This window comes from Pinus tabuliformis, chromosome 2_1 (assembly GCF_031772625.1).
Source record: "Pinus tabuliformis cultivar Carrire ecotype Pingquan chromosome 2_1, CPIR1, whole genome shotgun sequence".
Lineage (NCBI taxonomy): Eukaryota > Viridiplantae > Streptophyta > Pinopsida > Pinales > Pinaceae > Pinus > Pinus tabuliformis.
In genome coordinates this window covers 431,430,482-431,456,005 of record NC_142299.1, presented here as the reverse complement: position 1 = coordinate 431,456,005, position 25,524 = coordinate 431,430,482, and the positions used below count along the sequence as shown (strand labels likewise).

The window sequence follows — 25,524 nt, the reverse complement described above, 5'->3', positions numbered from 1 at the left end:
TATCGGTCTCTTCCCCTTCATGTCCAATCTGACCGACGAGGTTGAAGCCCTTCCTCTGATAACTCGCCCTCACATCTTGCCGGTTACCCTTCCTGAAGAAGCGGCCTCTCCCCCAGTTCTCATTACTCAGACTATCTTGCCATGTTCCTTGGCACTCTCTGCCCCGCCACTCAAACCTGTTGACCAAACCCTAGCATCTGAGAATGTTCAGAACTCACATTCGGTGGTGTCTGGTTTCATTTCCCCTGATCTCCCTCAGGGCTCGACAGTTGTAGGTTCGGCTCATATTGCTCCGTGAACCTCCTCGGCTCCCTCTCGGGGGCATTTCACAAGCATTGGTCCCATCTCTGGCATTTTTCTACCATCCCACAGGAGGCATCGGACAACCCTAGGGTTTCTCCACCGAGACCTTCACTTCCCACTTCGACACAAGAGGCAATGGATGCCAGGGTTTCAGGGCATTCGAGAAAGAATCAGTGTCCAAAGCTTCGTTCCTGTTCAGCGCCCCTTAATATTGCTGAAGACATAAAATTACTAGACACCATGGACATAACAAAGAAGGTCTTGGTCAACTGGGTGCGAGGTATACATTATAGTGTGACCAAACTGCAGCAATGGGTCTTAGAGGTTTGGGGAGAAAACTTGAAGGAGATTCCAAAGGTGCAAGCCCTGGTCAAAGGGTGGTTCGCATTACGTTTCAGTTGCTTGGAGCACACCAACTGGGTGTTGTCCACAGTCTGGCACCTAGATCTTGCCCCGGTTCTCCTCCGACGATGGACACCCCTTTTCGATTTGGCGCGGGAGAGGGTGGATGCAGGTCCGATATGGGTACGCTTGCTCGGTCTTCCCTTGCATTTCTGGACAGAGGACGTCTTCAAGCATATAGGAAATGCACTTGACACTTACCTCACTTTTGATGATTCATACCAAACCTCAGGGAAATTAGCATATGCAAGGATATTGGTACATTTGGACCTGTTTGAGGGTTTGCTTGAGTTTATTGACATTCACTGGAGAAACCACACCAGACGGCAATTGCTGGACTACGAGGGCGTTCCTTTTCGATGCCGACAGTGCCATAAGGTCGGGCATCTTTTTAAGGACTGCCCTCTGCTGAACAAAACAAAAAATAGGTCACAGAACAAGATATGGCCTCCCATCAGCATACTCATCAAGATGCACAACAGGCAAGCTCCCCTCGCCTCACAGGAACTGGATGCAGCTGATATCCCATTCAGATAGCAGAAGACACCAGTCGAAGAGGCAGCAGCTCCTCCACAGCCAAAGAAGCGAGGGAAGCCTCCTAACCATACACAGTAACCTCCTCCGTCTCGTCCACAACAGCCTCCTCCGTCTCGTCCATAGTCGCCATCTGAGGGCCTGCCCTTGACGGGTATGAACTCTTCCACCATCCCTATTCCCACTTGCAACACTTCTCATATTGATTGTTTTTTATCTAGTACTTTCTCTGAACTTCATGTAATAAACCCTTCAATCGATCATCTGGATCAAGATTTTGGTTCAATCTCCCCTAAAACTACTCCACTCACCTGCCCAATTACATCCGCCCCCATTTTTTCCCCTGCACCCTCCTCGAATCCACCCTCTCATCCCCCGGCTACTACTCCTTCCCTCCAGGTCCCCCCTCCTGGGAGATACATGACTCGCTCGAAATCTAAGAGACAAGCCCAGGATCAATTTGGGCTTGAAATCCTCCACCCTCCCCCTCCCCCTAAACTTCAGAGGGGTCGACCCTCCTTCCTTTCTAAAGCCCAAGGCACAGCTGAAGATGAGATTGCTTTGGGGGTTCAATCTACCATCCTAGGGACACTTAGAGAAAGAGAATCCCAGCCTACCCCCCCCCATGAAGATTTTCTCCTACAACTGTAGAGGGCTAGCTAGGCCGGACAAGAAACTAGCTCTTCATCGACTGTTAAAAATTGTTCTACTTGATATTATCTTTCTGCAAGAAACCCTGGGACCTATTTTAGACATAGCGCAGTCTCTCCAAAACATGCTCCCTGGTTGGATATTTTTTGGACTTGATGTGCATGGGAGGTCGGGAGGTCTTGCTTTGGGCTACAACTCCCATACCATTAAATTACATAATTGTTGGGGTGGGCTGGGTCATCTTGGAGCAGACATCAGTTTAGCTGAACTGGGGATACAATTTCGGATCTTAAATGTCTATGGCCCGTGCCAGAATAAACCTACATTTTGGCAGAACCTCCTAAGCTCTGATTCATTTTTGTCTGACCACCTGATCCTGGGTGGTGACCTTAATTTTTCCATTGGACATGCTGAATCCTGGGGTCACAGGGCACAGAGAGACTCTCTCTTGGATTATTTTTTATCTGAACTGGATGCCCACCATCTGATAGATATTCCCTCTGCAAAACCCCAAGAAACTTGGAGGAACAACAGGACTGGGGAAGACAGTCTGGCTTGCAAACTTGACCACTTCCTTGTCAAAGAAAAGGTTTTGGACTTGGGGCTTCAAATCAGACACTGGGTTGGTATTGGTGGAATATCTGACCACCTTCCCATTTACCTGGAAATAGAAGGGGGGCGAGCAAAACCTAAAGGACCCTTTAAGTTCTGCTCTGTTTGGCTCAAGGACGACTCTTATAAAAAATTGGTCTCTGATTTCTGGAGAGCAAACCCCCCTGGGAGAAGAGAAGACAGTACCAGAAGATTTATACAAAATCTTTCATCCCTTAAGAAGATGTCCAAACTTTGGGCTCATAACAAAAGAATATAGGAGGATCAAACTCTCTGTAGAATTGAATCTGATATTGCCACTTTTGAGAATAATCTAGGAGGCATCTACTCCTCAGAAGAACATAAGGATATGATGGTTTCTCGTTATGCTGAGAGAGCTAAAATTCTTAAGGAAAAGGAGGAAACCTGGTGCCTGAGGAGCAAAGCCATCTGGATGATGGAAGGGAATGAAAACACCAAATTCTACCATAAATTTACCAATGGAAGAAAGGCGATATGGCAGCTACAGAATGCTCAGGGGTAGATATTAAATACTTTTCCACAACTTGCTGAACTTGCCTCCTCACATTTCAAAAGTGCATACCAAGCCCCCAAGGAGATAAATCTTGCAGAAAGCATTAGGGTGGCACAACTCTTTCCCAGATATGTGGATCCTATGGAAGGAGATGATTTAATTAAGGCAGTCACTCTGAAGGAATTGGAACACACCTTAAAATGGTTCAAAAAGGATAAAAGTCCGAGGCTTGATGGTTGGTCGGTGGAATTCTAATTGGCTTTCTTCGACATCATTGGGGAAGACCTGCTCAGAATAGTTGAGGATTCGAGAATCAGAGGATTTCTTGAAAATTCTATTACCTCTACCTTCCTTGCACTCATTCCGAAGAAAGACAACCCAGACTCCTTTGAGGACTTTCGCCCCATATCTCTCTGCAATTGCATATATAAGATCATAGCCAAGATTATTGCCAACAGGATGAAACCTATCCTCTCTAACCATATCTCGCCGAAGAAATTTGCTTTCCTACAAGATAGACAGATCCATGAAGCTGTTGGCACTGCCCAGGAAGTAATTCATACATTACACTCAAGGCATGGCAAAGGTATGATTATGAAGGTTGATTTATCAAAAGCATTTGACAGAGTTAATTGGCTTTATATTAGAATGTTGTTAACTCATTTAGGCTTCCCTTACTTATTCATTAAATGGATCATGAGATGCATTACTAATATCCCCTTCAGTGTCCTGGTGAATGGAAGTGCATCTCCTTTTTTTACCTCTGGAAGGGGGTTGAGACAAGGATGTCCCCTCTCGCCTTTTCTCTTCTTGCTCGTTATGGAAGATCTTAGCAATCTCATCAAAGATGAGCATCAAAGAGGTAGACTAAAAGGCATAAAGATATCAGAAGGTTGCACCCTGACACACCTTTTTGTTGATGACATCATGGTCTTTATCAATGGCAGTATTGGGGACATTAGTATCATCAAGGAAAATTTCACCCTCTTCCAAGTGGCAACAGGTATGATTATAAATGACAGCAAGTCTACCTTGACAACAGCTAAATGTACTTCACACGAGACAATTTTTTCACTTCAGCGCTTCCACTTCACTCAGCTGCATTTAGCTGATGGTCTAAGATATTTGGGGTACAAGTTGAAGCCACTAGGTTATAAAATTGCAAACTGGACTTGGCTCATCTCCAAGATGGAGAAAATACTAAATACATGGTACCTCAAATATCTTTCGCAGGCTAGAAGACTCACTCTTATCAAAAGTGTCCTAGAAGCCACCCTGATTCATTGGATATCCTTGGCCTCGACACCCAGAGGCATTCTCAACAGAATTCAAGCCCTTTGCTGTAGGTTTCTTTGGCAAGGGAAAAAACAGGGAAGGATTTTTGCTTGGGTTAGGTGGGAGGCCCTAAATCTACCAAAAAAATGGGGAGGGTGGGGCCTTAAAAAATTAGAGGATTTCTCTTTAGCACTTGCTGCAAAACTTGGCTGGAAATTAGTAGTAGCAGACAACCTATGGACGAGGGTCACATATGCCAAATACATTGCTCCTTTACACATCATGGACTGGATTAGGAGAGCCCATCTAAGTACCTCAGGGGTCTCAATTATCTGGAAGGCTGTACTTAAGGCTTTGAGCCCGATCAGGGAAGGTATCACCTGGAGAATTCGATCAGGTCACACTATTCGAATTGGTCTTGATCCTTGGGTGGGATGTGGGGACATGCATCGATTACCCAGGGATCTCATTCAGTATCTCCAGCAACAGAACTTCACTTATATATCTCAAATTACTGACCTAGAAAATTCCACTTTCCTTCAACAAGCCTGGAAATCTGCAGATCAGTTAAACATTCCTCCTATTTGGTCACAGCAATGGGAGGAGTACACCCAAGCCCTCATGGATGCCCACATCCGTATACTTGAAGGGGATGATGAGATTATTTGGGCACTTTCAAAAAATGGCAGGTATACCCCAAAGGATGGTTATTTGACTTTGGCAGCACCAAGGAAGCCTCTGTTACTTGCTGACTCGTGGAGACATCTTTGGAAACTCAAGGCCCCCCCCAGATCTAGAATATTAATGTGGACCATCCTTAGGAACAAAATTCCTACTAGAGAAAACCTTCTCAAGTGAGTGCAACATGGGCCCCACTGGTGCTGCTTCTGTAAGCAGGTAAATGAGTCCACTTCTCACCTTTTTTTAGAATGTTCAGAAACTTTTAACCTCTGGAAACTTATCCTACAGCAAATTATTCCTACTACAACCTGGGCTGGGAACTCTATCCTTGCTGCCTGGCAAGTCTGGTATCACACTTCCTCAACACAAAAGATTCAGAATCTTCCACTACTAATCTGCTGGACAATTTGGATTGCTAGGAATCGCAACATATTTCAGGACTTAGCACCGAACTGGGTTGTCCTGGCAGCAAAAGTCATTGTTGATTACTCACTCATCCCGGATGATCCTCCTCCTAGTAGTTGACGCAACCGCTCTCATCTACAAATAAATTTCAACAAACCTTGGGGTTTTTTTGATGGTGTAGCCCAAGAGCAAGGTTGTGGAGGGGGGGCTATTCTTCACCTATCCCATCATCATTCATACAACATGCTGATTGGATTCCGCAGATGCACAAACAACTCAGCCGAGCTCCTTGCTGCAAAACATATCATACAATTCGCATTGGAGAAAAATTGCACAGATTTACAACTTTATGGGGACTCTAAAATAATATGTGATTGGCTGAACAGGAAAACTAGATGTTCTACATATACATTATTGCACATCTTGGATGAGACTTTGAGATTGATCTCATATTTTGACACATTCACTTGCTCACATATTTACAGGGAGCAGAACGGAGCTGCCGACAACTTATCCAAAGAGGCTGCGATCGGGGAGCCGGGCTTCTGGATGATCAGAGAACAGAATGGAGAAGCCTTCTATCAATATTATCATAGGCCTTTTATGGAACTTAATGTATAATTCATGACATGTTACTGGTTATGTTCATATTTTTTGATTAGGCATAAGCCTTTTTTGATTGTATATACTATCTCTATACATGTTAACAGTTTACTTATCATATGACTCTTAGTTATGTTTTTATTTCTATTGCCCCCTGTGTGGATCAAAGGAAACAATCCTGTTATACATGATTTTGATCATGCACTGCATATGCACCAGCACCTACCGCATGTAATTTCCTCTTTATAATGAAATTACAATTTTTCCTTATGGGAAAAAAAATTATTTGGAGCCCATAACTCTAAATATATCCAGTACACCCATAGCATACTGGGGGGCACATAGGCCCCTACATCTCCTCATCACCCTTTGGAGGATCTCGTGCCAATTTGGGCCAAGATGCTTGAATCCCTTTTTCGAGCACTCAGAACACAATGACACTCCACAAACTCCTCCTGCTAGGGGGCATCATGCCCACCTTTGCATCCCAGATCAATATCCCATGCTTGGGGGCATGGTGTTTCTCCCTTGGCCATCTTCTGACATAAGTCTCAGACTAGATCCCACTAGATCTAGGTATGGTCGATTATCCTCCCATTCCTTGGATAGTTTGTCCTACCGACCTCTCCGGCGAGCCATATGCACATCGCATATCATAGACATTTGATACCACATCTTCAAATATTCTACTCTATGTCCACATAGTCCTCATGTTTAACTTAGTGGGTGAGAATGATTTTAGACCTCCTCTAGTAGTTCATTCTCGTTTTCCTCTTCCCTTAATGCTTCACCAGGAACCATCATTCCAAGAAGCATTAAGGCCATATTTAGACGAGTAAGGCCACTTGCCTGAAATTATCCGATCCGAATTCCAATGGTTGGCTTATCTGCTACCATAGTTTCGTTTGACAAACCGTTAGCACCGTTGTAAAGCTCTCACCGAGATTTATAACGGGTCGTCCTCAGTTTTTTATGATTTGACACTTCACTTGAGAAACCATTTTTCCAGAAAGGTCACTTTGTTGCCTCTCAAAATCGGATTTCATCATAAAGAGACACTTGAATTTTTAGGTCCACCTCCTCTGAATACTTGTCGTACCATATGTCGATTTTCGTCATGATTAACCATCATTTACTCATGTTTTTATGGTCCCCATCAGGTCTCGTTTGTGTGGCAGCGTCATCGAGTCACCCTCGTTCAAAGCATTTGCAATGAGTCACCCTTGCATTCTTGGAGTCTATTTCATGTCTCATCATCTCATGTCACAGTATTCCATCCATATTTGCATACCATTCATCCCGTGTTGCCCATTTTTTCCTCCAGTCATACTGTCCCCATCCCCTCCGGAGTTGAGTCAGTTGCTTCCAGGTCAACTATGCACTTTATGCTCTAACAAGGAGAGTCGTCTATTTTTACCTTAGTCCCATTTACCCATTATCCTTGGTGTGAGTCCATCAATCACATCACTGTTTTCCCTTGTGATTTAGTTGAAGATCCTCATTGCCTCATTTATCATGGGCCCTATTTTGTTGACATCAGCTCATTTATTCTAGAAGAATGGCCTAGAGGGTGGTGTATCTCCGTTCCTGCTTCCATTCTTGTTCAGCGCCTTGGATTGAGTAGAGTGTCTCATTATTGCCGTTTGAATTGGTCTTTTCATGTTCGCAATCCATACACTTGATGGTCTAGTGATGTAGTAGATTGTACTAGTGATTCCTGGGTGTGCGTGAGATGTTTCAGACCTCATGAGGGGGTGGCCCTTCAAGTAGCCCCACGCATGCCCGAATACATACCTACTATGCTACGACCTCAGATGTAGTTCTGCAGAGTTGATGGATTTGGTTCCTACCGATTTCAATGTTCATAGCATGCACGTCTCCTCCAGATGATTCATTCATTTTTACAGAGCCCTTCCTTGTTTAGCAGGGCTTCTCCAGTTGTTCTACCCTCCCTCCCACCCATTTTATTGAGGGAAGGGTCATTATATCTCATGTAATCAGATATTATTGTATTCAGTGTTGGCCCATGTTTTTACCAGGTGCATTATGTATATGAGACACATTGTATTATTTTTTGGCTCTGTTATGCCAGCATGTCATGTACCATTCTGCATGTACTTCATTGCCCAGTTTCATGTTTCTGGGCGAACCATTATTTTTGTACTAAGTTATATTGACGGGTATGGGTATGCCTCCCCTGCCTCACTGAGGTCTGGTACCAGAAACATAAAATGATACTTGCATTAGTCTCGCCCCCTCTGTCCCTAGCCTCTCTCAAATTCAACTTCATTGGTCTCTCTCTCTCTCCTTGACTCCCCTATGGTGTCTAAGTGATTGTGTCTTTACAACATACTTCGGTTATACATTTTGCTCCTAATATTCGTACGTTGGGGGGAAATCTGTTATCACCAAAAAATTTATCATCTAGCCTAATTTACTAGATGGATCGAAGTAGACCATGTAAAGCCAATTTTACCCTAGTAAAATTGCTTTCACTGTGAGAAATTACTTAATAAACCACCTTTGTTAAGTAATTTATAGTTAAACCCATGAAGAATAATTAAATAAATCATCATATATTTGATTTTCTTCTAGGAATAATTAATTAAACCATTGTTCAATTATTATTCCTTGTCATATTTGACCCAATCATGAAAAGTAGACAGATAAATCATTAGTTATCTTATTTTTCTACAAGAATAATTAATTAATCACTAATTAATTATTATTCTTTGTCAAATTTGACTAAATCCATTAGGAATAATTAAATAAATCCTTATTTGTTTATTATTCCTTAACCAATTCCTTGAGATGATAAATAAATCATTTATTTATTTATTATTTCTAAATAAAAAGTTTAAATACTTTTTCCCTCCTGAACAAATATAATAAAATATTCCAGGTGGTTATTCCAAGAATGGGATCAATAATATTTTATTATTTCTCATTATTCGAGGATAACTCAGTATTTTGTTATAAATAGAAGGGTTTTTCATTCATTATTCACTTTTGATTATTTTCATTGTTTCACTCACTATTGTAACTTTGATTATTTTCATTGTCTCACACCACAATTTTTTCTGGGTTTATGCACTATAGAGGAGAGAGACTCTACAAAAGTTGAAAGCATTTGAGGATAGCCAAGAACCCATCCCATAGAGGGGGACTGGTAACATAGATTTTTTCCCTTCACAGGTGTTATAAGAAAATCATTCTTTACATTTCCGGTTTCCATTGGATGTTTTGGGGTTATTACTCTTTATTCATTATTTAACTATGATTGTAGCATAGGTCAGAATTTTGGCAGGTTTTGTTTCTATCAAGAACTGCAGATATACAATGTTTAGCAGTCATTTCTCTTGTTGAGATCATTTTTCATACATGATCTTAAGTTGGTTCTTTTCGTACATCATTGAGAAGAAAACACTACAGAAACATAGGTAAAGAAAGGAGGGAAGAAAAACACAAAGCACGATACCAGGAACTGAGTTGAGAAAGAACAAAAAAACAAGGAGAAGAAGAGTCAATCAAGGCAAGGCCAAAAGGAATAAAAGTCAATCAAGACAAGGCCAAAAGGAGGAGGCCAACATAATCAAGAACATATGAACTTATGTTAAGGAAAAACTAAAGAGAGTTAAACATGAATGGACGTAGAATTATTTTGTCTATCCAAAAGGACCCAATTACCACTTATCTCAATGCCACCATCCCTATATACATTATTGGGATGTTTTATTATCTCAATGGCTTCACTAAGTTGTATTCATTGATAGTGATCTTCTCTTGCGATGATTTTGGCATTCTCTAAGAAATATTGATGTTTAGTCTTCAAGGAGTGTTCTGCAAGTGTTGAAGTGTGTCATTATTCATTCTTTGATCCAGGTGGATATTGGTGGCCACCCACCAATTCTACTTGGACCCCCACCATTGTTTCTTTTAGTTTTTCAGTTTCCTTATTTGTAGCACAATTTACTATTTTTGGCAATTTTTCGAGTCCTCAACTCTCGGAGCCATTTTGAGGCCTTAAACGACATATTTGTGGGAAAACTAGGAGCAATATGAATGCATGAACTAATGTTCATCATCCAAAGTTGTAGTCCTCAGATAGATCTTTCTAACGAGGTATTGTGCGTGTCAAATGAAGATTGTATGCCAAAGTTATGACCCTGGGAAGTTGATGTACCAATTTACCCAAAACGGGGTCCATAGTCTGGCGCTTCATCTCCTAGGTTTAGGTTTTTGGATGCTTAGGGTTTTCCATTGTTTCTCAACAATAAATAGGCCTTATAGCCTCATTGTAAGAAAGTTCATAGGCATGTAACCTCCACATCTCTCCTTAGAGATAAGCTACGATCACCCCAGCTAGCTTATTTCCATTTCTGTTTGTAAGCATATTTTAGTATTTTACATTAATGAAATGAAGTATTATTTCTGCTGCATCTCTGTATTTATGGTTATCTTTGTAACTTGTTGCATTCTTGTTTAAATCCAGATCAATGGTATCAGAGGGGTCTGCTCTTTCTTTGTTTTTATGTGCATGTCCCCAATGAGTTCCTAGAGTTCCTAGACATCTCCTCGCTCGATACGGCATAGCGATATGCTGTTAAGATCGAGCAGAAGTTTAAACAGAAGAAGCGAGACTTTGGATCTGCAAATCCAAAGGAAGGGAAAGGCACCCCAAACCACTGAACAAAGGACAAAGCCAAGGCGGGGTGGCCCAGGACAACCCACCAAAGCCGCAAGCGAAGAACAACATTGCAAAGCCAAAGAAGGACACGGGAAAGTGGTGTGAGTTCCATAAGAGCTCCACTCACAACACAAGTGAGTGTCGGGCCAAGCAATCACTGGTGGCTGAGCTAAATTTTTTAGAATCAGATGCATGCTCAGACTTTGAGTCAGATTCTGATAAGGGGAATGACAAAGGGATGTAGATTATTGATGCGGAGTCCAACGCCACTGTTGCCACCACAAAGATCCAGAAGGAGGAACCCGAAGATCCAGAGGAGGAGGAGTGCCTCTTCCACTCCTAGATGTGGGTAAAGGGCTCCCTGCTATAGTTCATTATCGACAGCGGGAGCTAAAATAACCTCATTTCGGTAGAGGTCGTGAAGCAGTTGGGCTTACCGACCACAACACATCCACAACCTTACACCATCGGGTGGCTTCACCAAGCACGAGATCTTCACGTGAGCCAGCAGTGTCGCCTTGCATACAACATCAAGCCCTTGACGGATGAGGTATTGTGTGACATTGCTCCCCTTGATGTTTGTGATGTATTATTAGGCCAACCATACTTGTGAAAGCAACATGCTATATATGAGTCAAAGCCTCGTGCTGTTATTGTTACTTTGGGAAATAAGTTGTACAGGATACCAGAGGTAACACCGCCTACTGCCATCTCTTTGGTTACTGCAAAACAATGCAGTAAGCTCATTTCCAAAATCGAGAAATTTGTTTTCTTGATGATACACCCTCAAGGAAAGAAGAAGATGGTGGCCACGACCTCCAGACAGGGCCCCTCCACATGACAACTAAAGATGGACAAGGTCGTGGAGGAGTTCGAAGACATCTTCACCTCCCCTGCAAGGGTTCCTCTGCACTGTCAAGTCAAGCACTCCATCGATCTGACCCCAGGTGTGTCGCTGCCCATTGAACCAATCTATCGACACTCTGTTCTAGAGAACGATGAAATCGAGAGGCAGATTCAGGCGCTACTGCAGAAAGGTCACATCCAACCGAGTTCATCGCCCTATGGGAGCTCAATCATGTTAGTACAGAAGAAGGATGGGACTTGGAGACTCTGTATTGACTATCAGGCACTGGACAAGATCACTTTCTGGAATAGGTACCCGATCCCACGGCTTGATGACCTTCTGGACCAACTGAAGGGGGAAAAAATTTCAGCAAGATTGATTTGAAGTCAAGATATCACCAGGTACCAATGGAACCCTCTGATGTGTTGAAGATTGCCTTTAAAGCCATGTTTTGGAGAATTTGGTATCTACAGATAAATACTAATTCCCTAGATAAGTAGCCATATCTAGAACAATAGTTTAAAGTATTTTAGTATTTTCCTATAAGTAATAGATAAGATGAGAAGATGAGAAGACCTACTTGTATTTCCGCTTTCCTCTCATCTCCTTTGTATCGATCCTGTCACTCCTTGCCATACTTAATACACTTGAGAAGTAACTGTAAACACAAATAGAAAACAAAGAATCAATCAAAGAGAAAGATCTATTTAATATAAGTGAATGGAATCATATACATTTCACACATATAAGCATTATAAGGCAATACAAACATATGGGAAAATGGTTCAAATACTTTATTGAATAGAAGAATGAATTACAACCATTGTGTCTGATTCAAAGTAATTCCTCCAGCTTGGATCCCATCCACATCACATCAAAAGCATGAAAAACTTGTAGCATTACAATACTTGCTTCAAAGCCAATTCTCATAGCAACATTATCTCCTTACAATTCAACATATTCCATCCCCTGATCACTTAGATGAGTGGTCAATTTATAGGGAGATGAAGGAGGTTTTGTCATAAATGGTGGTATTGAATGGCCTTCCATACTTAGAATTAGTTCCATGGAGGAAGGGATGAGAGGATAGGATGCATCTTAACTCATTCCTTATCCATTTTCGAGCTCATAGGAGTTTATAAGTGAGGGAACCTTCTAGATGACTCCAAAAGATAAGAATATTCCCCAAACCCTATGTGAATTTCGCTCAAACTCGCCCAACGTAGGTGAAAGGAAGCCTAAGTGCTCTGTAGAGCACCCTGGCATGGACTTAACTGCTCTGCAACACACCCTTACATGGGCCTACCTATGCTGGTCCCTCTAGAGGCCATTTCTGGATGTCTTCAAGTCATGAAACTGTCTAGGAAGGAGGCATTCAAAGGGGTGACTTGTTTAGGGCATGTAGCAACTGAAATTAGGGTTTGATGAGCCCTAAAACACTGATCTGGATGATGGGATTGATGTGCCCAAATGGATTTGTAACAACTTCCCCCTAAAGCATGAAGTCGGAAAAATGCCAATGTCGAATGAAATGCTTTACGATGTGATGAGGAGGTATTGAAGTGGAAGGTGACCTACATCAATTACAATACTTATATCATGATTTTTGATTTTTACATGAATTGTTGAGGTAAGGCATACCCATGCTCAACTTATAAACTTTCATTACATGTACATAAACAATCATCTACAGATATAGACCCATGATTAAATGACTATCAATGTAAAGCCATTGTACATATGATCTAGTACTCTTGAAATCATAACCTGAATGGATGAAACTAGATTCGGGGTCTTCTATCTCATTCAATCATTCGCTCAAGTACAAGTCTAACCATGCGAATATGTGATCTGAAGTCGAACATGGGAAGACACCATATGATTACCAGCTAATGATGTAAGCTGTTAACAGACGCGAGAGAAATCACCAATAAAGATAATGATCCTCAAGGTACTGCAGTACATTCTGCATGGTGTGAATGGATGATTTGATCTTGAACACCATACAAAGTCTTTCGGTCTAAGGCCATTGATGTCAACCTATCGCCGGAAGTGAGAAACCTGCTATTAATGTATGCAAGCCTCGAGGTACCGGAAGGGTGTTTCTAAGTCAACTTCTTGGATAATGAGCTCATGTCGACAAGAAGCGACTCGTCGTAGGAGGGCCTTGATGTATTCCACATCAATGACACGAAATGAGTGTAATGATTTTAGAGACGGAATTTGACTGAAAACAGAAGGTTCAGGAATGGCGGTCATGAAAATGAAGGTTTATGAGTATTGCAAAGGATGAATTTTAAGTGAATAACTTCTCTTGAACATATCAGCGACACTGAATGAATTGGAAACATTGACCCAAACCAAAGGGATGGATGGTGTGATAGACCATAGGTATGATAACCATCAAGCAGATAACTCAACCCAAATAGTCTGAATGAATTGGAAGCATTGACCCAAAACAAAAGTGATGGATGGTGTGATAGACCATAGGTATGATAACTGTCAAGAAGATAACCCAACCCAAATAATCACAGAGATGAAGTGAAAGTGTCATGTTCAAGAGCAACTTGCTACCATAAAGTGGTTTTCCCCTTTTTCCATTTTCCCTAGTCATTGTTGACCAATACCTCTTTATTTTTTATCAAGCTTGAGAAGGATAACATATGCTTGTTGTATAATTCCACCCTTTGGGTGAATCCATCGCTATGTGATGTTTTAACGAGTCTAGTGAAGGTGAAACTCGGTCTTGTCTAGATGGACAAGTTTGTCTCTATTTGATATTTTAACGAGTTTAATGACAAAGATAACTTGGTCCTTTTCATGTTTAGAGAGTTTGAAAAGGGACAAAAAGAAATCTCCACAAGTTCTTTTTTGTTTATTTGTCTCTAAAGCTTGAAAAATCATAAAACAATATGAGATAGAACCTATTGACCATGTTCGGTCAACGTATTCCTCTTTCGTAAATAATCTATCTCAGTCCGGAAAAGGGTTAAACTTATATTGATTAGATGTCATTTCCAATTCGTTAACGAGCTGAAAAGGACAAGAGCTCGGCAATCTTTTCATATTTCGAGAGCTCTAGTCTGACAAGAGCTTAAAGAGGACTCCACTTTGAGGAATGAGTGGTGTCTAGGATAGCAACTAGTTCCGGTGATGTTGGAACTTCTCAAAACATGTTGATTTATGTGAAGAGGCTGGCTAATAAGACCACTCATTGCAACTGTTCCTCAAAAAGGGTAAAACAACCAAGTGAAAGCATATGATCGGCCAAAGGGATGGTGGCGATGGGATGAAAACAACCAAGGCTCATCTGATGAAAGAGGCTGATAGAATGGCAATCATGAGGGTTAAAAATGGAAATGGGTTCATTTTTACACAAGCTTGAACCATAGGGAACTATGCTTGAATTCAGTTTCATTTTTACATAAGCTTGAAAGAAAGAACTATGCATGAGATTGGTTTACATGCCCCCAACATGATGAAAGGGAGAGTCTCCTGTAACCAGATGGAAGTCGCTGCGGTGAAGCAGGATGGTTATCCAAAACCTTTTTTGGCTTCATCCAGATAGGGACAAAGGTGAATGGGGTGATTCCCTTCGCATAATCTACAGGGAAACTTAACTTTACCACTAGGTGCATGCCCCCCAAACTTCATTACATTCTCCTAAGTAGACTACTTGTGGCTATCAGGTGGATGGAATGAAGGTTCATTTACGAGATCTAATCAAAGACTTGACTTGGAACTTGGGACCTTGTTTCATTTTTTAATGAGCTTGACACAAGACAAGGAACTTTGCTCAGATTCCTTGTTCATTTTTTAACGAGGTTGACACAATAAAAGAACTATCCTCATATTCCTTGTTTCATTTTTTAACGAGGTTGACACAAGACCAGGAACTATCCTCATATCCTTGGTTTCATTTTTTAACGAGGTTGACACAAGACAAGGAACCGTCCTCCTATTCCTTGTTTCATTTTTTAACGAGCTTGACACAAGACAAGGAACTATGATCAGGGACCTGTTTCATTTTTTAACGAGTTTGACACAGTAAAAGAACTATCCTCATATTCCTTGGTTCACGACTTGTAAGAGGTCATGACTTCCAAGAGGTTCTCATGAGATGGGAGAACAATGCTCTGGAAGGAGAGATCTGGTTCTAATGCCCCAAGTACATAATGTACAACGTCACGGAATTGATAGTCAGTTGATGTAGGCATGGAATGGGTTGCCACATAATTAACCCGTGGTGGGGATGATACCATTGGTACAAAAGGACAATTTAGGGAAGATGGTTGACTAGAAGCCATATTTGGACCGGGAAATGAAAGCTGGTCAATGATGAAAATTTTGCCTTCATGCGGGAAACAAATCACTCGAAAGAGTGTTGAAACAATAGCTCCCATGTCATAAACATAGTCACACCAAAGAAGTAAATTGTAATCTAAAGGTCCTGGGACTACCATCACATTGAGGTAAACAATTTTTCCTCCCAAGGTAATAGGCAACTGAGGGAGGATCCCTGATGGTTGACTGGTTCCTCTATTAAAAGCCAACAGATTCTGGGTAATAGGCACAAGCGATGGTGAACCAAGTGCTTGCCAAGCAGTTGAGCAAAGGATACTCACAGATGCACCTTCATCTATAATAGTTCCAAATACAATCATATTACAAACCCGTACTATGATCTGGAAAGTCACCTAAGAAGGAAGACAAAATCTTGCCAGTGAATTCCAATCAAAGGAAGTGACTAGACTACTTGGAGGGGGTACCATAAGAATGAGAGAATTAATCCCTTGAGTTACGATAGCGGTAGGATTTTCCTCCTGTCTTGATGGAACAAGAGGATTGCCCCCAAGCTCATTGGAATCTGAAGAAACGAAAAGAACATGAGTGGTATCATACTCACTCTCTACAGGAAAGGTACAATTAACTGAAGGTGAAATTGGGTCAACTGTTTCCTCGACCTGTTGATCTGGGTCAAGTATAGACTCATAGGATTCAATTTCAGAGAGAGTGGGTTTGACCAACGATTGATTTTGGTCAGTCAATTCATCAACTAATGAAGGATTAAGGGAGAGTCTCCTATAACCAGATGGAAGTCGGTGCGGAGAAGCAGGATAGTTATCCAATATTTTTTTGGCTTCATCCAGATAGTGACAAAGGTGAATGGGGTGATTCCCTTCACATAACCTACATGGAAACTTAAATCTACCCTTCTTTCCATGAACTTTACTACCACTAGTTGATGATGTGTCACTAGCATGATCTCCAGAAGTTGATGACATAGGATGATGTGAATGAGAAGACCATTCTTCTAAGATCTGAGGAATATCATGACAATTTTGAAGAAGATGGTCTCTCGCACAAAGTTTCCATGGATATCGAACTTTGTGAGGCTTGACAGAGGGTTTCTCATCAGATATTGCATTCAAAGCAATGGTTGCTTGGTTGCCCCTCTACTGAATTTTCTTCTTCTTCTTCTTCTTGTTAGCCACCTAGTTACTAGTACCAATACTTTCACCAGGCGAAGAGGAAGAAGGGGAGGAAGAAACAACCAAGGAAGAAGGCAAAGGGTCAACTTTAGGATCAACTGGAGGTTGATTTTGTCCAGTTGGAGGTGTACTTGATTACGGAGAAATCACGACATTTTGAACCAAGGAGGTTGAAAACAACCATACTGGTAAGCCAATGGTAAATCACAGTAGGGATAATGTAGCCATATAAGGAGCACCAATATTTCTGAAAGGAGGAAAAGGACTAGGATTCCCATCAAAAGGAATATCTTGATCGGTGGACTCCGGATTTCTTGCCATATGTCTCAACCTAAGATCAACTAAAGAGTGAGCGTGGAGAATTTTATCCACAGTCAATTAAATTTATTTTAATCAAAGTAACATTACAAAACAAAAGAGGGATAATCTAGACAAAAGGTTTACCAAGTAATTGTAAACTGCATAATACCTCCCAGCGAACTGAGAAGTACAGGCAAGCAATCTCCCCGAATGTTGTGTTCAGTGTATCACAGTGTACAAGGCAGCCGACTTGGTTACCTAAGGATGGATAACAACTTAGTATTTTCCTCCCATATATACCTGAAAGTACATGGAAGCCCAATCTGTATAAGCCTTGTCTAATGCAAAACCGCACAGTGAGAGCATTCCCATATACTTTACGTATTGTAACACCGCCCTATATACTCGAAGGTACGTGGACGAGCTACGATATACTCATGTACGTGGAATGAGGTATCACACTCAGGATGTATTGCAGACAAGTTAGCGAAAACTTATTTGTTTTACGATGCCAGAACACGTCTCTAGCCTAGAACCACTAAATGTTTTTCGTTAATGACAATGCTCCATTAGGTAAATTTAAGTAAATTTTAAGTTGATCTTCTTTAGAATTTGCCTTTCAAGGTTCACCATGTCATGTATGTTTGCAATTCCTAAAATGCAGCTAATATGATAAGCATTATTTTCATTCAATTGAACAATGAAAACCTTATCTAGTAGGGATAGAGCAATCAAATCTTTGACAAAGAGCAAAGAGCACATCTAATGCAATTTCCCTAGAAATTCCTTTCAAGCATTCACAAACTATAATATGAATGATGCAAGTTTTTCTTTTCGATTCCCTTAATGTTATGATGAACAAAAAAAGAAACTAATGCACATACAATCAATCAACCTTTACCAAGAATGAAGACTTTATGAAAATTATGTTTTGAAGGAAAAGAATACTTTTACGACACTTTCTTTCAAACAAAGATTAATCAATTATATTCTAGCTTTGACTATGGATTGATAATGAAAAAGAAAACATTTAGGAAACATTAATCAATCAAGTCAAAGTATGGTTGGAAAGAGGAAATACAAGTTGATTTTAGAGACATACTATAAACAGAAGGAAATTTGGAGAAAAAACCCAATCCAAAGGTGAAAATGATCCCTAAGGTGGATCATCGCAGGTCAAAGAGGGCCTAACTATGCTGCAGAGCACTATCTCTCACTCAAGGGTGCTCTGTAGAGCACTGTCCCCTGACCAAGCCTGCGCTGATTCCTGAGAGGCCAGTTAAAAGTCATCTAACCTCAATTTTTGACCAAATAACACTTCAACAAGGCTAAAATACAATCAATGAAAGGAAGTAAGGTCTGCTAGAGTGTCATAGGATGTGGATAAGCTACTTGGAATGATAATCATTCCCCAGTAGAGTCACCAATTTGTTTTGGAGAATTTGGTATCTACAGATAAATAATAATTCCCTAGATAAGTAGCCATATCTAGAACAACAGTTTAAAGTGTTTTAGTCTTTTCCTATAAGCAATAGATAAGATGAGAAGATGAGAAGACCTACTTGTAGTTCCGATTTCCTCTCGTCTCCTTTGTATCGATCCTGTCACTCCTTCCTGTACTTAATATGCTTGAGAAGTACCTGTAAACACAAACAAAAAACAAAGAATCGATCAAAGAAAAAGATCTATTGAATATAAGTGAATGGAATTAGATACATTTCACACATATAAGCATTATAAGACAATACAAACATATGGGAGAAAGGTTCAAATACTTTATTGAATAGAAGAAGGAATTACAACCATTGTGTCTGATTCAAAGTCATTCCTCCAGCTTGGATCCTATCCACATCACATCAAAAGCATGACAAACTTGTAGCATTACAATACTTGCTTCAAAGCAAATTCTCATAGCAAAATTATCTCCTTACAATTCAACATAATCCAGCCCCTGATCACTTAGATGAGTGGTCAATTTATAGGGAGATGAAGGAGGTTTTGTCATAAATGGTGGTATTGAATGGCCTTCCATACTTAGAATTAGTTCCATGGAGGAAGGGATGAGAGGATAGGATGCATCTTAACTCATTCCTCATCCATTTTAGAGCTCATAGGAGTTGATAAGTGAGGGGACCTTCTAGATGACTCCAAAATATAAGAATATTCCCCAAACCCTATGTGAATTTCACTTAAACTCACCCATCCCAGGTGAAACGAAGCCTAAGTTCTCTACAGAGCACCCTGGCATGGACTTAACGGCTCTGCAGTGCACCCTTACATGGGCCTACCTATGTTGGTCCCTATAGAGGCCATTTCTGGATGTCTTCAAGTCATGAAACTGTCTAGGAAGGAGGCATTCAAAGGGGTGACTTGTTTAGGGAATGTAGCAATTGAAATTAGGGTTTGATGAGCCCTAAATCACTGATCTAGATGATGGGATTGATGTGCCCAAATGGATCTGTAACAAGCCAAGGAGGGCCTTTTCGAATGGTTGGTCATGCCTTTCGGGTTGACGAATGCTCCCGCAACCTTCATGAGGCTAATGGATGACATCTTGCAGCCATTCACTAACTCATTTGTAGTGGTATACTTGGATGACATCCTAATCTTCAGCCAGAGTTGGGAAGAGCACCTCCACCACATCCAATAGGTTCTCCAAACATTGCGACAACACAAGTTATGTGCCAATTTGGAGAAATGCACTTTTGGCATGACCCAAGTTTAGTATCTGGGATACATTATTGATGTACAGGGGGTGCATGTGGATCCAAGTCATTCGGGATTGGCCATCTCCAACCACTCTGATAGAGCTCTGTAGCTTTCTAGGTCTTGCCAACTTCTACCACAGGTTCGTGTTGGGATTTTCTCATATCACTTGGTCCTTGAGTCAAGTCACCAAGGGAGGAGCGAAAGAAAAATTCTTTTGGTTTGAATCTTAACATAAGGCATTCACAAAGTTGAAACATCGCCTCTGCTCGGCACCAGTGCTTGCATTACCAAACTTGCAACAACCGTTTGAGATCGAGACAAATGACTCTGACTATGCTATTGGGGCAGTCCTTACTCAACACAGGCATCTAGTGGCATATCACAGTGAGACACTTTCAAACACAGTCCGGAAGTATCTCACTTATGACAAAGAGATGTATTCCATTATGCAGGCCTGCTGACAATGGAAGCATTACATTTTGGGGAAGGAAACAGTCATCCACACAGATCATTGGCCCCTGCAGTTCATACAAATGCAAGGGAAGTTGCAGAATGATTGCCATCAGAAGTGGTCCACATACCTGCAATAGTTCCATTTGAATATCAAGTATAAGAAGGGCAACACCAATAAGGTTGCAGATTGCCTCAGTCGACCACCGATCATGGCGTTAACCACTGTGCTCAATTGTTGTGGGCACAAGACTTCTGATTGGCCACTTCTCTACAAAAGCGACCCAGAATTTAGCCACACATACCAGACACTCTTGAAGTGTTAGCATGTTCCATATTTTCACCTCCAAGATGCCCTATTATGCCACATGGGTCACCTTTGTGTTCCTTCAAGCGAGCGTGCCAAGATGATTTGGGAAGCACACTACAGTCAGGATGCTAGGCATTTCGGGGTCGAGAAAATGGTGGCAGTACTACAGAAGCATTTCTATTGGCCAAATCTTTGATAGGATGTCGGGAAGTACATCAGATCCTGCACTTCCTATGCCATTGCCAAACCAACCATCAAGAAGCAAGGCCTCTATACTCCGCTGCCTACCCCTAGCCGACCTTGGGAATCCATCTCCATGGAATACATGTCGCGCCTTCCTTCTACTAAGCATGGAAACAACTATGTTTTTATGGTCATCGTCAGGTTCTCAAAGATGGCAATTATGGTGGCCTGCAAGAAGAATATCACAGCAGAAGCCACTGCTAAACTCTTCTTTGAACAAGTGTGGGTACACTTTGGGATCTGACAGTATATCATCTCCGATTGGGATAACAGGTTCCTCAGTACATTTTGGTCTAGTCTCTGGTTGATGATGGACACCAAACTCACTAAGTCCACAACCTTCCATCCCCAAACTGATGGCCAGATAGACGTTGTCAACAGGATGATCGTACACATTATGTGCATGTACAAATCAAAGCATCCACGCACATGGGATGAGAGCCTCCCCTATGTTCAACACAGCTATAACCGAGCTCTCCACAGCTTTACTGGCCACAACCTTTTTAAGGTGGGCTTGGGATTCCAGCCACTATGTCCCATTGATGTGGCCATACCATTTGCAGCTACTCAGGAAGATTCGGCTCATGTCCAGTCCAAAACAAACAAGGAAAACAGCTTCATTGAGCACATCCAACATATTTGCCAGCAGGTCCACGACATTTTGGAGAAATCAAATGCCAAGTACAAGTAGTGACATGATCAACATAGGGTGCCACACAAGTTTCAGGTGGGCGACAAAGTCTGGTTGCATTTGCAAAAGGAACGCCTTACTAGAGCCTATCAGAAACTCAGACCACTCCGATATGGCCCTTACACCATTACTAAGGCTATGGGAGACAATGCATTTCAGCTCAGCATTCCCCCATTCCTTGGCCTGCACCCAATGTTCAATGTGGACTGCCTCTGGCCATACTTTCCACCATTACTAGACACATCCGACATTGAAGAACAACTCACACCAACAGAGTTAAATCTAGATTGCATGGAACAAGTTGCAACTGATCGGATCATGGACACGTATATTAAGCACACTTGTAAATAGAATATACAACTATATAGAGTTGTCAAAGCAGGCCAACTCCTTCACCATGGAAAGTGGCTCACCAGGGACCAAGTTCAGCAGAAGTTTCCTCATCTCATGGAGGAACTCAACGCAATGGGGACCATTGCTTCCTAAGGGGGAGGAATGATCTAGGTGGATATTGGTGGCCACCCGCCTATTCCACTTGGACCCCCACCATTGTTTCTTTCAGTTTTTCAGTTTCCTTATTTGTAGCACAATTTACTATTTTTGGCAGTTTTTCAGGTCTTGAACTTTCGGAGCCGTTTTGAGGCCCTAAACGACGTTTTTTGGGAAAACTAGGAGCAACATGGGTCCATGGACCGATGTTTCTCATCCCAAAGTTGTATTCCTCATATAGATATTTCTAACGAGGTATTGTGCACGTCAAACAAAGATCGTATGCCAAAGTTATGACCTTGGGAAGTTGATGTACCAATTTACCAAAAACGAGGCCCATAGTTTGGTGCTTCATCTCCTAGGGTTAAGGTTTTGGATGTTTATCATTTTCATTATTTCTCAACAATAAATAGGCCTTCAAGCCTCATTGTAAGACAATTCAGAGGCATGTATCCGCCACATCTCTCCTCAGAGATAAGCTACCACCGCCCGAGCTAGTTTATTTCGATTTATGTTTGTAAGCATATTTCAATATTTTACATTAATGAAATGAAGTATTACTTTTGCTGCATCTCTTTATTTATGGTTATTTTTGTAATTTTTTGCATTCCTGTTTAAATTTGGATCATTCTTGATATTAACTTTGTGTTCTTTTAACTTTTTCTTTGTAAGGATTGTCGTGTTTCTCCAATATAGCTTTTACCACAGGAGAAATTTATTTAGTAAAGTCCTATGATTTGTTGTTGTTTTATACTATCCTTTACATATTTTATTCTATTTTTTTTACAATTACAGCATGTATGAACTTAGTAGTAATTTATTTTTTGCGAATGGTCCTAGCAATCTTGTCAATAATTTCATGGATGTAATGAAGGTGGGCCTTTCTATTATATACATGAGAGCCTCAAAATTTGGATATTCTTTCAACTCTTTTCATTGCCTTTTTGGTGTCTTTGTCATTATATCCTATGTTCCTAAAGACCATAGTCAAGTCTTTTTTCTCTTCATCTTTGTGATCAACATTATAAATTCTAATGGCTTTAACAACTACTATATTAAGTACACACAAATTTTGGGTATGATGATGATGGAATCGACATGAAGGTAACTCTCTTTATGAGTTTTCCTCCTAAAAATTTGATGCCCTAACATCCCATCATCTTTCCTAGTGATCAGAACATCTAGGAAGGGTATGCCATTGTTTTCTTCAAGATCCATTGTAAACTTGACATCTTTAGAGGTTGAATTTAAGTGATTGAAGAACTTGCCTAATTCTTCTTTTCCTTGGGACCATTTAACATTTGTGTCATCAATAAAACTCTTCCATGTCACTAGTTTCAAAGGGTAGGAATATGATGTTTTCTTCTTGAATCTCTCCATGAATAAGTTGGCCATAAATGATGAGTGAGGCGACCTGATTGCAACTCTAGAAACATGCTCATAGTAATTTCCTTAGAAGCTAAAAAGTGTAGAGCATAGACAAAATTCAACTAACTTGGTTGTCTCTAGGTCATCAACTTCCTTGACAACTTTAATGGCTTATTTGAAAGGAATTTTGGTAAAAAGTTAAATTTCATTTTAACTTACAAGGATGTCACAAGGTTCCACTTTTTCATTTTAGATATAACATAATCATCAAAATATTTTATAAATGAGTCAGTGCTCTTATTGATGGCTGAAATTGACCTCATCAACATTTGGGAAACCACTCGGTCAGAGCCCCAAATTAGACTCTTTTCCATTTGGCTTGGTGGTTTCGAATAGCTTTAGATTGGGTCTAGTTACCCATACGGAAGTTGCTCCAACGTATGGAGGCTTAGAGATATATGAAGCAAAAGAGAAATATGGAATGCAAGATAATGATTTTAAATAAAGACAAAAAGTAAAATGAATATGCTCTAACTAAAATATATTGTTTAATATATTACCCCGGTGCAATTGCATATGTGAAATGAAAGATAACTCAATAATTAGAGATGTTGATCTCTTCATTAAATCATTTAATTAAAACAAACTATAAACTTTAATCATTTGACTTAAGTATTTAATTGACTTGTTATATAAATAACATCTACATATAATCTTGAATTATTATGTTTACAAATGGAAAATACAATAAGATAAAAATGAATTATTAAATCCTTCACTTATCAGCATGAATGAACTCAAATAATTCCAATCAAAATTATAAGAAAGGAAAAATCAATAAGAGTACCAATTATCCTCTGCTTCTCTGCGAGATGGAATCAAAAGTGGTTCAACTTGTATTAGAAAGTAAGATCATACAAAAGTACAATTGTGTCTTTTCTTTCAAAATTTAAAAACCACTAACCCTTGGCCTGAGAAATGTTTAAATATTTTTCCAAGAAAGAAAGGAAAATAGTTACACCTCTCAAATTATATAAACTAAAATAGAAACAAACTTGAACAAAATATATTTTTTTTATTACAACTTTTGAAACTGAAATGAAATTTTCAACTCGAAAGAAATGTCATTGACGGAGAGCTAGTAGATTTTTGCTATTACTGATAGACTTCTAGAAGATGAGCTAGCTCGACAGGAGAGTAAGGTCTAAAGCTCACTTGATATCTATACACCTGGGCTTACAAGGATGGTAGTAATTGAGTTACGTATTCTTTGATAACCTTGATTACTTGAAGGGAACCTTGAGGTTTGTTGAGTGTTGGGTTGTGTTATATTCTTTTCATGACTAGCCCACATAGTTAACCAGGGGGTTAGATGGGGGAAGGAACCCCCCCGTACGGGGGGTGGGTAGCCCCCCTCTATGGGGTTCGGGGCAGTGCCCCGAGAATTTTTTTTTTGGACCCTATATTAGGTTGGGTGGACCTACCTATGGTTCTGTGCATGGTTTTTGCACATGATTTTGGACGTGATGGTTTTCGGTCCATGGTTTTAGACGCGATGGTTTTCGGCCCATGGTTTTGGACGTGATGGTTTTTGGTCTATGGTATTGGATGCTTCGGCATGTATAGATATGTATTGTAACATTGAAAGGAATATAATGAAATATCAAGCTGGTAGTCCCGGTTTTGGGATCCAGGGGAAAATCTCTGTGTATATGTGTTTTATGTGTTATTCTCTCGCATTGTTTATTTTCTATGTTTTAGAATTCGTATGTAAGTAATTTCTGTACAGAGTTAAAACCTACATTTGGTATTAGAGTTGTTTTGGCTTCAAGGGGACGCCTTTGTTGCTGAGGGGTTTTGCTCGGGCCTGTGGTAGACTTTGTTTAGTGGGAGATCTGTGGGATCAATTCTGGTGGTGAAAGAAGATGGCGAGCAATGGAAAGATAGAGATTGAGAAA

General features: G+C 40.6%; 1 protein-coding gene across 1 annotated transcript; it reads left to right on the top strand.

Annotated features, from left to right (window-relative positions):
- The first annotated feature begins 438 nt into the window (after window positions 1-438).
- LOC149200737 (uncharacterized) lies at window positions 439-1,242 on the top strand. Its single transcript, XM_089401047.1, has one exon. It carries the CDS (start codon window positions 439-441, stop codon window positions 1,240-1,242), a length of 804 nt encoding a protein of 267 aa, XP_089257173.1.
- Window positions 1,243-25,524: the final 24,282 nt, after the last annotated feature.